Raw genomic sequence first — 12339 nt, forward strand, 5'->3', positions numbered from 1 at the left:
CGGACCGTGCTCATCGTCATGTGCTACGGCCACCCCTCGAGAAGACCCGGCTGAGAACATCTGACGCAGGTTCGCAGACGCGAACAGAACGCGGCCGACGGTGTGCGCCCGCTTCTCGAGACGCAGCCTGAGGAATTCCTCCCCGACGACGTCAGGTGATCCCGCGCCCCGGCCCTGCCCCAGTCGGCGGGGCGTCATACGCGACCCTGCGCGCACACCGCCGGGAACATAAAAACGGGCGGCGGCGACACGAAAGCGGCGATCCCCAACCGCACACGGGAATGCTGCTCTGCAAGCTGAAGCTCGCCGCTCTGGCATGCGCCGCCCTCGCCGCCGGCACACTCGCCCGCACCGGCACCGGCACCCAGCGCCTCGCCGTGCGCGACCAGACCGACGGCCTGCAAGACATCGTCACCTGGGACGAGTACTCGCTCAAGATCAACGGCACCCGCGTCTTCATCTGGTCCGGCGAGGTAAACCTCTCCCCCTTCCCCCCTCCTCTCCCCTCCATCCCCGTCGCTCATCCGCGCCCCCAGGTCCACCCGTACCGCCAGCCGGTCCAGTCGCTCCACCTCGACGTCTTCCAAAAGGTCAAGTCCCTCGGCTTCAACGCCGTCTCCTTCTACGTCTTCTGGGGCATCCACGAGCCCAAGCGCGGCACCCTCTCCTTCGAGGGCTTCCGCGACCTCCAGCCGTTCATCGACGCCGCCCGCCAGGCCGGCATCTACCTCATCGCCCGCCCCGGGTCCGTCCTTTCCTCTCCTCCTCTCCCTCCCTCCGTATATGCACCGCGCTGACGCGCGCGGGTCAGACCTTACATCAACGCCGAGACGACCGCCGGCGGCTTCCCCGGCTGGGGCACGTACACCCCCGGCCTCTGGCGCACCTCCAACGCGACCTACTTTGACGCCTGGCAGGGCTACATGTCCGCCGTGCTCGACGTCGTCGCCAAGAACCAGATCACCGCCGGCGGGCCCATCATCCTCGTCCAGGTACCGTCTGCGTCCCCCTCTCTCGACTCTCTCCATCGAGTGACGACGGAAAACCGTAGAGCGAGAACGAATACACCGGCTTCGCGTCGGGACACTCGGAGGACTTGACGTACGAGCAGGAGCTGCTCACCGCCATCGTAACGCACCCCCAGCTCGTTCCCCGCACCTCCTGCGTCGCTCACCTAAGCTTCTCCTCTTCCCAACAGCGCAACGCCGGCGTGCTCATCCCCACCACCTTCAACGACGCCTCCCAATCCGGGCACTACCGCTCCGTCGACATCTACGGCTACGACTCGTACCCGAACGGCTTCGACTGCTCGCACCCGACCGTCTGGTCCCCCTCCGCCGTCCCCGAGTCCTTCTGGTCCACCCACCTCGCCCTCTCGCCCAACAAGCCGAACGCGGTGTACGAGTTCCAGGGCGGCGCGTTCGACGGCTGGTGCGCGTGACCCTTCCCCCTCTCCTCTCCCCATTCTAACGCTGCGATCCGTGGCGTAGGGGCGGTTCGGGATACGACACCTGCGCCGTCCTCACCGGCCCCGAATTCGAACGAGGTCAGCGTGCGCTTTCGGATGACGTATACGGCGTCTGACCTCACGCGGGCGATGACAGTGTTTTACAAGAACGAGCTCGCGATGGCGACGACGATGCTGAACCTGTACATGATCTACGGCGGCACCAACTGGGGCGGCATCGCCCATCCGGGCGTCTACACCAGTTGCGTTTTCCTTCCCTGACACGTTCCCTGTCCTGTGGTCTTGTTCATCTAACCGGGCCGTCGTTCGAATTCTACCCCAGGCTACGACTACGTACGCGATCTCTCTCTCTCTCTCTCTCTCTCTCTTTCGTCCTCTCCAATTCCGATTTGATCTGATTTTTTTGTTTTGGATCGTGACCAGGGCTCGGCCATCGCGGAGGACCGCACCCTGCGCGAAAAGTACTACGAACTCAAGCTCCAGGCGCACTTCGTCCGCGTCAGCCCGGCGCTGCTCACCACCCGCCCGCAAAACGTCGGCGCCGCCGCCCAGGGCGCGTTCACCGGCAACAGCGCGCTCAAGACGATCCAGACGCTCGACGTCGTCGGGAACAAGACCGGGTTCTACGTCGTCAGGTACGTTGCGCCCCCGCCCTCCCTCTATTCCTTTATATATATATATATATTCATCAAACGATCGTGCAAAGGCAAGCGGACGCGTCGGCGTTCACCACCCAGAACTATACCATCGCGCTGCCGACGAGCGCGGGCAACCTGACCGTGCCCCTGCTCGGCGGGTCGCTCCAGCTCCGGGGGAAGGACTCGAAGATCCACGTCGTCGACTACGAAGCGGGCGGCACGACGCTGCTCTACTCGACCGCAGAGATCTTCACCTGGTGCGCTCCCCCAACCCATCAACCCATCGCCGCTCCCGCCCGCTGACCCCGCCCTCTCTCTCTCTCTCGCGCGCGCGCAGGGCGACGATCGACGAGCGCGACGTGATCGTCGTGTACGGTAACGCGGGCGAGCTGCACGAGACCGCGATCATGTTTAACGGTACCGCGGCGCCCAAGGCGACCGTCGTCTCCGGCGGTCGGGCCGTCAAGCAGAAGGTCGCGAACGGCGCGCTCGTGCTGCAGTTCACGACCGCCGGCCAGACCGTCGTCCAAATCGGCTCCGGCGCGCTGCTCTACATCCTCGGTAACGTCCGCCCTTTCGCTTCTGCGCGGATTTCTAAACAGAGCCTTTTTTTTGACGTCGTACGTAGACCGCCCGACGGCGTACGAGTTCTGGGTCCTGCACCCCGCCGACCCGGCCCTCGGCGCCTTCGCCAACTTCACCACGTCCACCGCCCCGGTCATCGTCAAGGGCGGCTACCTCCTCCGCTCCGCCTCCCTTTCCCATGGCACCGTCCACCTCGTCGGCGATTTGAACGGCACGGCGTCGTTCGAGGTCGTCGCGCCCGCCGCGTTCGGGCGGGTCACGTTCAACGGCGCGCCGTTGAGCGCGACGAGGAGCAAGTACGGCACGCTGATCACGGCGAAGAGGGAGGCGCGGTTGCCGGCGGTCACCGTGCCAAACTTGTCCTCGTTGACCTGGGTACGTGCGCCTTTTTTTTTTTTCATTCCATGTCCCGTCAGTCGCTGTTAACCACCCGCGTCCGTATAGAAAACCGCGGACAGCCTTCCCGAAATCACCGCCGACTACTCGGACGCGCTCTGGCCCGTCGCGAACCACACGACGACGGTGAACCCGACGCAGCCCCAGACGCCCGGCGTCGTCCTCTACGCCGGCGACTACGGCTTCCACACCGGCAACGTCCTCTGGCGCGCCCATTTCACCTCGTCCGGGTCCGAGACGGGCGTCGCGCTCTCCGTCCAGGGCGGCGCCGCGTTCGGGTTCTCGGTCTGGCTCGACGACGACGGCCGCTTCCTCGGGTCCTGGGTCGGCGATAACCTGCACGGCGCGGCGACGGCCGCGTTCGCGTTCGACGGGACGCTCGGGGCCGGGGAGAAGCACGTGGTGACGGTGGTGCAGGACCATATGGGGTACGAGGAGGACTTTACGGCCGCGTCGGATTCGTTCAAGGCCCCGCGCGGGATCTTGTCGTTCGGCTTTACGGGCGGGAACGCGACCGTGGACACGTGGAAGGTGACCGGGAACTTGGGAGGGGAGGACGTGCGCGACATTTTCTTGATCGTTGCGCTCGGGTTCAGATCGCTGAGCGTTGCGATTTTGCTTTCCTCTCTCTATAGTTTGTCGACGAGACTCGTGGTCCTCTCAACGAAGGCGGGTTGTTCGGTGAACGACAAGGATGGCATCTCCCTGGCTTCGACGACAGTAAGTGGGCGGAGGGCAAGCCGACCGACGGGATCTCGCAGCCCGGGATCAGCTTCTACCGGTGAGTTTGGCATGGCGTGCCCGGGCCGGGGACGAGAGACTGACGCGAATGCTCAGCACGACGTTCGACCTCGACGTTCCCAGCGGCGTCGACTACCCCATCGGCATCGTGGTCACGAATTCCACCACGAACCCGCATTTCCGCTCGCAGGCACGTCAAACCGACACCGATGTTTTCCCGCTTTGTACTTACAAGATTCCCCTCTTTCCAACAGTTCTACGTGAATGGCTATCAGTTTGGCAAGTTCGTGAACCACGTAGGGCCGCAAAAGGTGTTCCCAGTCCGTGAGTCGAGACGCTCGTTTGTTCCAGGAAGACGAAGAGTGGACCGACCTCTTTTTTTTTTCCCACAGCGGAGGGCATCCTGAACTACCACGGGAAGAACACGCTCGCCGTCTCCCTCTGGGCACACGACGTAGGAGGAGCCAAGCTCGACAGCATCGCGCTCGAGGTCCTCGCGAAGGTGGACAGCACGAGGGGGCCCGTGACGAACCAGCCGGCGCCTGCCTGGACGGCCCGCCCTGGCGCGTACTGAGCCCGTTCCGAAAAACCGCCCTTGTAGCGCCAAAGAAGCGGAACGAATGTACGTTAATTACAGGGTGTGCTCGGTCGGTGAATGGACACGTTCGGATAAAGACGGCATGCGGCTGCGACTTCCTCATGGTCATGTGCTGGGGTACTGCTATGCTCACAGCGCTCCTTCTCAGAAGTACCTGTCACCGAGCTCTGGGCCGATCGCCCCGGGCCAACCACGAAGCTCGTCAAATGATGTTCGCGAGCCATGTTCCTCCGTCGTGCATTTTGCCGAGAAATGCCCGCGATCAGAGACGGTGTCCGCTCTCGGACTCGGTACTTGTCCTCGAGCACCGACGAATCTATAAGATCAGAAAAGTCCGATGTTGTTCAAACGGGACGCTTCATCATGTTGCTCGTCCGGCTGCTGGCGAGCGTGAGCGTCGCGTTGACATGGTTCTCTTTGCTGATTGCAGCTACGCGTCCTCGGAGCGGGCGCCGTCTCGTTCTCGATACTCGGCAGGTTCAAACCGATGGGTACCAGGACGTCGTCACTTGGGACGAGTACTCCTTGATGATCAACGGAACGCGCCTGTTCATATGGGGCGGAGAGGTGCGTCGCACTCTTCATCTATCCCTGTTCCCGTTGATCTGATGCTAGCGCGCGCCACACGCTTCAGGTTCACCCTTACCGCATGCCGGTTCAGTCTTTGCACCTCGACGTCTTCCAGAAGATCAAAGCCATGGGACTCAACGCGGTTTCGTTCTACGTCTTCTGGGGGATCCACGAGCCGAAGCGTGGAGAGATCTCGTGGGAAGGCTTCCGCGACCTTCAGCCTTTTATCGATGCTGCGATGGAAGCAGGGCTGTATCTTATTGCGAGGCCAGGGTATGTAACGTTGTGACTGCCTGGTTCTTCGACCTCTGAATGCGGGCTTATAGTCCGTATATCAATGCGGAGACCACCGCAGGAGGCTTTCCGGGATGGGGAACCTACACTCCCGGCCTCTGGCGTACGGAGAACGCGACGTACTACGACGCTTGGCAAGAATACATGGCTCAGGTCGGCGGCATCATAGCCAAGAACCAAATCAGCAACGGCGGTCCTATCATACTCACTCAGGTAATGTGCATAAACCGAGGCGGCGAAAAGGCGATCCTGACATGGGTACTTTTTCAGTTAGAGAACGAGTACAGTCTCGCGCAGGCGCCTTTGACCGAAGATTTCACCTATGAACGGCAGCTCATTGATGCCATTGTACGTCTGGAGTCATCATCTCACCGCTTCCTCTAAAACGCGACTTACAAACACAACAGCGGGCCGCGGGAGTGACAGTGCCCACAACGCATAACGACGCCTGGCCCCATGGGAGTAACGATATGGTTGACATCTATGGTGAGCGTAGAGAGCATGTGAGCGCGGCGGAGCTAACTTGAGTTCTATGAAGGCTATGACTCCTACCCGAATGGCTTTGATTGTGCGCATCCGTATACCTGGGCTTCGGATGCAGTGGCCAATACCGAGTATTTCTGGGGCGCGCATCTGGAGGTAGCAGTGTCACTTGCATCTCAATGCCATAATCGTTGAATAGCCTCACAGTATAATCCCGAAGATCCCAATGCGGTATACGAGTTTCAAGGAGGAGCCTTCGATCCTTGGTATGCCCCTTATGTTGTATCTCAGTATGCTATGTTGACGTGAGTCATTCGAAGGGGCGGTTCTGGGTATGAAAACTGCGCTGTCCTGCTAGGACCTGAATTCGAACGAGGTGAAATCGTTTTGAATTCGCAAATTATGGTTGAGGTTCTCACGGGATCGACCCTAGTGTTCTACAAGCATGAGCTGGCGATGTCGACGACATTGCTGAACCTGTACATGGCATATGGTGGAACTAACTGGGGCGGGATCGCGCATCCCGGGGTGTACACTAGTGCGTCTGCCGCGGGGTTATTCCGGAGATCGTTCGACTAATTTCAGCTACAGGTTATGATTATGTACGCGTCAGCCCTCGATCGGCACGCGTAATCGTCTGATGGCGACTATAGGGCTCAGCTATCGCAGAAGATCGTACCCTCCGCGAGAAGTACTATGAACTCAAACTTCAGGCCAGCTTCATCAGCGTTTCGCCGGCATTTCTGACCGGCCGACCTCAAAACGTCAACGCAGCGCAGGCAGCATTCACAGGAAACCCCGCTCTAACCACACATCAAGTTCTCGACGTGGTGGGAAACCAAACAGGATTTTACATTGTAGCGTACGTGGGCATGTCATGCTCCGACTTCCATCCGTTTTTTATTCTGAAATACAGGCAAAATGACACATCTTCTACGACTTCGGTTTCCTATCGCCTGACGGTGCCAAGCTCCAAAGGTAGCCTGAGCATACCTCAATTAGGAGGCTCCCTCACGCTTAACGGGAGAGACTCCAAGATACACGTCGTCGACTACAGTGCGGGTTCGACCACACTACTGTACTCCACTGCCGAGATCATGACATGGCAGGTTGCCCCCTCACATAACATCGGACTCAGCTTACCTGGCATTACAGGGCCACGATTGGCAACAGGGATGTTGTCGTTCTGTACGGCAATTCCGGCGAGCTCCACGAGACTGCAATCAAAGCCAGTAGCGCAGCAAACGCAAAGGTCGTCTCTGGCACTGGCAATGTCAAACAAGCCAATCGGAACGGAACGTTGGTGATCCAGTACACAACCAGCGGACAAACCGTGGTCGAGATTGGTTCCAGTGTGCTGTTATACATCTTAGGTCTGTGGCGAGTCTTTCTCCCCCAGGAATCTGTGCTCAGATCCATTATGAAGATCGTACTGAAGCTTACGAGTTTTGGATCCTTCACACTCCGGGAACCGGTGCATATGCTGCGTTTAACGCTGAGAATCCCGTTATAGTCAAAGGCGGCTACTTGCTTCGCTCGGTTTCAGCATCGGATGGGACGCTCGCTCTGAAGGGTGACCTGAATGGCACGACGTCTTTTGAGATAATTGCACCCTCTGCTATCACGAAGCGAATTACGTTCAACGGAGACAGTCTATCGCTAACAAAAACAAAGTACGGGACATTGGTAGCAAAGAAGAATGCTCGCCTCCCTGCGGTCACGCTTCCGCATCTTGCGACCGCCGCTACTTGGGTACGCCATATTTCGGGGTATTGACCATTCGACTCATATGGCTTCGCTCAGAAAACCGCCAACAGCCTCCCGGAGATCTCCAGCGCGTATTCGGATGCACCGTGGACAACCGCAGATCATAACTCGACAGTGAATCCCACGCAATCTCTCACCCCTGTGGTTCTCTATGCTGGCGACTACGGCTATCATACGGGCAATATCTTGTGGCGCGCTCATTTCAATGCGTCCGGAGCGGAACGCGGTATCACACTGAATGTTCAGGGTGGCTCGGCGTTCGGTTATTCCGTGTGGTTGGACTCTTCCTTCCTCGGTTCTTGGGAGGGAAACGCCGTCAACAGCAGCTGGGAACAGACGTTCCCCTTCAAATCGACGACGATCAGATCCCGCTCCACCCACGTCATCACGATCCTTCAGGACCACATGGGATACGAAGAAGACTGGACGTCAGCTTCGGACGATTTCAAAACGCCTCGGGGTATTCTCAGCTACTCCTTCGTCGGAAGCAATAGCACCGTCGTTGGGACATGGAAGGTAACTGGTAATCTGGGGGGAGAAAGCGTGCGTGCTATCCAATGCAAGTGGAGCCCAGAAGCTGACCATGAGCCTTCCGCCCTTCAGTATGCAGATTCGGCCCGGGGACCCCTGAACGAAGGCGGATTATTTGCAGAACGACAAGGTACTTCACTCGAACCTGAAAACGCATGATAGACAAACTGACGTTCCCTCAGGTTGGCACCTTCCCGGGTTCGACGACAGCAAATGGGCTGCGGGCAAACCCACGTCCGGCATCTCGCAAGCAGGTGTTGCTTTCTATCGGTGGGATGGTTGATCGTCAGCGCGAATCATGCTGATATCCTCACAGAACGACTTTCAGTCTCGACGTCCCCACCGGCGTGGACTACCCGATAGGTATCTCCATCACCAATTCCACGAGAACGTCCCACTTCAGAGCTCAAGTACGTCAATTTCCTTGGCTAGTTGCAGTAGAGGTTCCGGTTCTAACCTTCCCATCTTTCTGCAGCTTTATGTGAACGGTTACCAGTTCGGCAAGTACGTCAACCACATAGGCCCCCAGTCCGTCTTTCCAGTTCGTAAGTAGCCTTTCGGCCTGTACGTAGATATATGTGCTCACGCTCCATCATACTAGCGGAGGGTATCTTGAACTACCATGGAGAAAACACCCTTGCCGTGTCCCTATGGGCTCAAGACGCGAGCGGAGCCAAACTAGAAAGCATAGATCTCCAGGTACTCGCCAAACTGGACAGCTCGATGCCCGCTGTGACCAACCAGCCGATGCCTAAATGGTCCAAACGCCCGGGAGCGTACTAAGCTTCTCGGAGCTGCGACGACGCGAGATGGGATGGGTATCTCAATCGCTATGCACGTGTGGATGGCTTACGGTGGGGCAGTCAAGATGCAATCTTCCAAGGTTTGCTCTATCGCCCTGTTTCTACCCGATCCTCGTGCTACGTAACTACATGAAACAAACAGCCACCAAACATATGAGTATGCGAACGATGCAATAGAAGTTCACGCCGCTACGCTCTCACTCGATCAAGTCTCGGCGGGAATACTAATCCTCCTCGGACCCGTCGTCCGCAGTGCTTGACTCGTCGTCCGATCCATCATCAGCGGCATCAACATCAGCCTCTGAATCGTCTGTCGAATCGTCCGTGGAATCATCCGCTCCATCGGAGCTGTCATCGGCAGAAGTGGTGTCAGCGTCGGTAGTGTCGATGGTAGAGTTGGCACCGGTAGTATCGATGGAGGTGGAGTTGGCACCGGTGGTGTCGACGGAGGTGGAGTTAGCGCCGGTACCGTCGATGATGGTCGAGTTGTCCGAGCTATCCCCAGTGTCGACGACGGTGGAGTTGCCAGCAAGAGACGGATCCACGCTCCCGTCGTCCGCGTCGGTGGAATCGTCGGTGCCGTCCGCATCCGTCCCATCCTCAGTGGCAGTGGAATCGACGTCCGTTCCATCGGTGCCGTCAGTGACATCGGTACCGTCGGTGCCATCATCCTCGGAATCGACCGACGGATCAAAGCCGGCGGACGGGTCGACGCCTGTAGTGTCGAAACCGGTGTTGCCGAAGCCGGTGTTACCAAAGCCCCCATTCAGGCCGTTGTTAATGACCTGCCCGATGGTATCTCCAACGACCTGTCCCGCAATGGTAGTACCGAAACCGCTTCCGGCGTTGGAATTGAATCCAGAGCCGGAAGCGGTCTGGTCTGTAGTGGAAGTGGTTCCCGTGGATGTGCCACTTCCGGACGAGGTAGACGTTTCCTCCGACTCTTCCGCGGAAGTGGTAGACGTGGAAACGGTCTCCTTGCTTGCAGCAACGGAGGTGGAGGTGGTGGAGGTCTCGAGCGCTGAGGATGTCTTGCTCTCAGTCTCTACCGAACGCAGAGAGGTGGTCAAGGCTACGGAGCGGGTTGAGGTCTCTGGTTCCTCTTTGCTGGTCGTAAGGCGGGCGACGGACGTCGTGGCACGCGCGGCAGTGGTCGTGACGCGTGCTGCAGTCGCGGTAGTATGCTCAACGACTGCGGTAGTGCGGGCAGCGGCAGGGGTCTCGCGGATAGGGGTGGCCTTCGCAGGGGTGGCCTTCACGGGCGGGGGTCTGACGGGAGCTGGCCGTGCGGCGGGCTTGGGCCGGGAGGCGATCTTCGGCCTGCTGAACCGCTGTGTCCGAAAGAGAGACTCGCTTGTCAACGAATACGCTACTACAGGACCGATTTACTTACCACTCGTCGTTCGAGGCTGTTAGGATCGCCAATGGGCGCAGCAAGGCCGCTTGCGATGAGCGCAATGACGATGTACGCGAGGAGGAAGCGTGAGGATAGCATCATGGAAGGTCGTGGGATCGGCGACCGGCGACGAGGAACTGAGGGTACCCAAGGATCGGCAGAAGACAAGAGGAAATAGAGCAAACAAGGTCCGACCTGCAGATCGATTAGTCAGTTGATGTCCTTCGTGAATTTCGAGGGCAAAAAGGACGTACTTATCAAAAGCCAGGTAAAAAGAACGAAGGTCGAATGAGACTCGAAGAGAGACTAGGGCTTCGTGACGGAGACATGAGCCTTATAACTTCGCTCGCGTTGCTTTGACTTGAAACACTATCGGGAGTCGGGGAGAGAACGATGATGCGGGTCGCAGGGCACGCACAGCACTCAAATCCGAAACGCAGTAAAGCAAGTCTTACCGCTGATCTTGGCTCCGATCGATGCAGTATATGGCCGTCCTCGTCGCTGAACGAGGCGGGGGCACTTCTGTGATTCCGCGCCAACTTAGATGTTTCCAGCTACAATGCAAGCGACTGTTCCAGTCATCGACTCGCCAGTACAGTGATCTTGACGGTTTCGTTAACAGGGTTGGAACGCGATACTGGGACAGGGTGAGAGACCTTCAAAGCTTTGTGCCTGCTCGGTGGAGAGCTCGCACTCAGATTTCACAGCAGCCAAGCGCTGGCCAGCCAAGAGTATCCGACTGGATCGTGTGGATCCGAAGTACGAGGCAATCGAGCATGCGAGGCAGTCGGAATGAAGGACCGCCACTGGTAGCATCATTCTTCTATACGATGCGACGCTGACGTACGTTCAAGCAGTAAAGAGCGATCCAAGCAGGAACCCGCGTTGGGAAGTTTCACTGTACACGTGACCTTCAATGATGAAGAGGAAATGCTCCGGTTGGAACGAAACTCGTCATGCAACAAATGCTACAATGCAAGTTTCTGCTTTCTCAGTGCCAGGTTCTCAATGTTGGCACCGGCAGTGTCATATGCTACTTGGGAATGGTGCCGTCCTCCACCAGCTCTCGTATCCGCTGTAATGCCTTCTCTATCTCAGCTCCAAGTCTTGCCGCCACGACCTTCGCCGACGGAGGCTCCCCACCCTCGGGTTCACCCAGTCCCCCAACGAGGATGTTAATGCATGTGATGCTGAAGTACAGCTCGTCATTCGGACCGTATGATATAACGTCTTCGATGAATTCCCCGTTAGGATATGTTCCGCGAGCCTGAAGGCGACGTTGAATCATTGTCAGAGCCTGTTTCGCGAAGCACGGTTTGCTTGGTGTGCCGACACTGACCATTGTGTTTGCGTAGAACCAGCATGGCTCTGAAATGAGCGTCGGGTTGCCTTTGAGCCGTATATTCCTTACAATCTGCGTCGACGTTTCAATATGATGAAGCCAAGTGGGATGTAGCTCGCCTTGTCCCCGTGGTCTTCTGCGAGTTCGGAAAAGGTGATGAGATCCACGAACGTGGTCGGATGCCTAAGCTTGATTTCGAGTCCTTCCCATACTTGCGCCTCCGTGAGCACGATAGAGCATCCTGGAGGGTTAACAGGGCGAGTAGCAGAGATGCTCTTCACGACGGACATTGTAAAGAATCGGGATATTGCCACTGAGCCTGGATTGCTCGAGCGTAGCCAGTACTTATACGTACCCAAGATCAGCGGGGCAGTGTCTTATCACACAAGCGTAACACATACGCTAGTTCCCCACGGCAGCGGAGAAGCCTCCTTCGGATCAGAGAGTTCCGCGTGATTGAACGGGACAAAACGAAGTTCGTCCTGAAGAAGCGCTGACTCAGAGCATAGTGCATTCTCAGGAATGCCCCGCCAACTGCAGATTTCAGACACAAAAGAGTCGCCAGGAATGTGTCAAGCAAGCTGTGTCAGACAGTATTGACCGACAGCTAAGCACAAGCAGTATGCCATGTCCCGTGTTCAGACACGCGCCTAATTGGAGTTCTAGAGTCCCAGAGCGACGTGAAAGGTTCCGCGCGAGTTCCGTCAATTCCCGCGAGACTCGGACT

General features: G+C 58.0%; 3 protein-coding genes across 3 annotated transcripts; 1 reads left to right on the forward strand and 2 right to left on the reverse strand.

Moving 5' to 3' along the window:
- Positions 1–266: 266 nt before the first annotated feature.
- Positions 267–9014, forward strand: PUNSTDRAFT_146007 (uncharacterized protein). The gene is made up of 35 exons (XM_007387421.1): positions 267–473; positions 537–745; positions 812–992; positions 1052–1431; positions 1491–1546; positions 1605–1709; positions 1791–1801; positions 1892–2103; positions 2175–2363; positions 2444–2667; positions 2735–3066; positions 3136–3645; positions 3723–3868; positions 3925–4039; positions 4083–4152; positions 4221–4993; positions 5061–5269; positions 5323–5503; positions 5561–5638; positions 5698–5776; positions 5829–5929; positions 5981–6039; positions 6094–6149; positions 6207–6311; positions 6365–6375; positions 6427–6635; positions 6690–6878; positions 6929–7146; positions 7200–7525; positions 7577–8083; positions 8144–8201; positions 8254–8341; positions 8388–8481; positions 8547–8616; positions 8673–9014. Exons 16-35 carry the CDS (start codon positions 4649–4651, stop codon positions 8852–8854), a joined length of 3165 nt encoding a protein of 1054 aa, XP_007387483.1. The 5' UTR covers positions 267–473; positions 537–745; positions 812–992; positions 1052–1431; positions 1491–1546; positions 1605–1709; positions 1791–1801; positions 1892–2103; positions 2175–2363; positions 2444–2667; positions 2735–3066; positions 3136–3645; positions 3723–3868; positions 3925–4039; positions 4083–4152; positions 4221–4648; the 3' UTR covers positions 8855–9014.
- Positions 8946–10563, reverse strand: PUNSTDRAFT_55010 (uncharacterized protein). The gene is made up of 3 exons (XM_007387422.1): positions 10525–10563; positions 10268–10465; positions 8946–10205 (listed from the first exon to the last, which is right to left on the reverse strand). Exons 2-3 carry the CDS (start codon positions 10370–10372, stop codon positions 9099–9101), a joined length of 1212 nt encoding a protein of 403 aa, XP_007387484.1. The 5' UTR covers positions 10373–10465; positions 10525–10563; the 3' UTR covers positions 8946–9098.
- Positions 10564–11205: 642 nt separating this feature from the next.
- On the reverse strand, positions 11206–12043 carry PUNSTDRAFT_55011 (uncharacterized protein). The gene is made up of 4 exons (XM_007387423.1): positions 12014–12043; positions 11732–11956; positions 11610–11684; positions 11206–11537 (listed from the first exon to the last, which is right to left on the reverse strand). Exons 2-4 carry the CDS (start codon positions 11900–11902, stop codon positions 11304–11306), a joined length of 480 nt encoding a protein of 159 aa, XP_007387485.1. The 5' UTR covers positions 11903–11956; positions 12014–12043; the 3' UTR covers positions 11206–11303.
- Between the last annotated feature and the right edge of the window lie 296 nt (positions 12044–12339).

Source organism: Punctularia strigosozonata (assembly GCF_000264995.1).
Source record: "Punctularia strigosozonata HHB-11173 SS5 unplaced genomic scaffold PUNSTscaffold_14, whole genome shotgun sequence".
In the NCBI taxonomy this organism is placed as follows: Eukaryota; Fungi; Basidiomycota; class Agaricomycetes; order Corticiales; family Punctulariaceae; genus Punctularia; species Punctularia strigosozonata.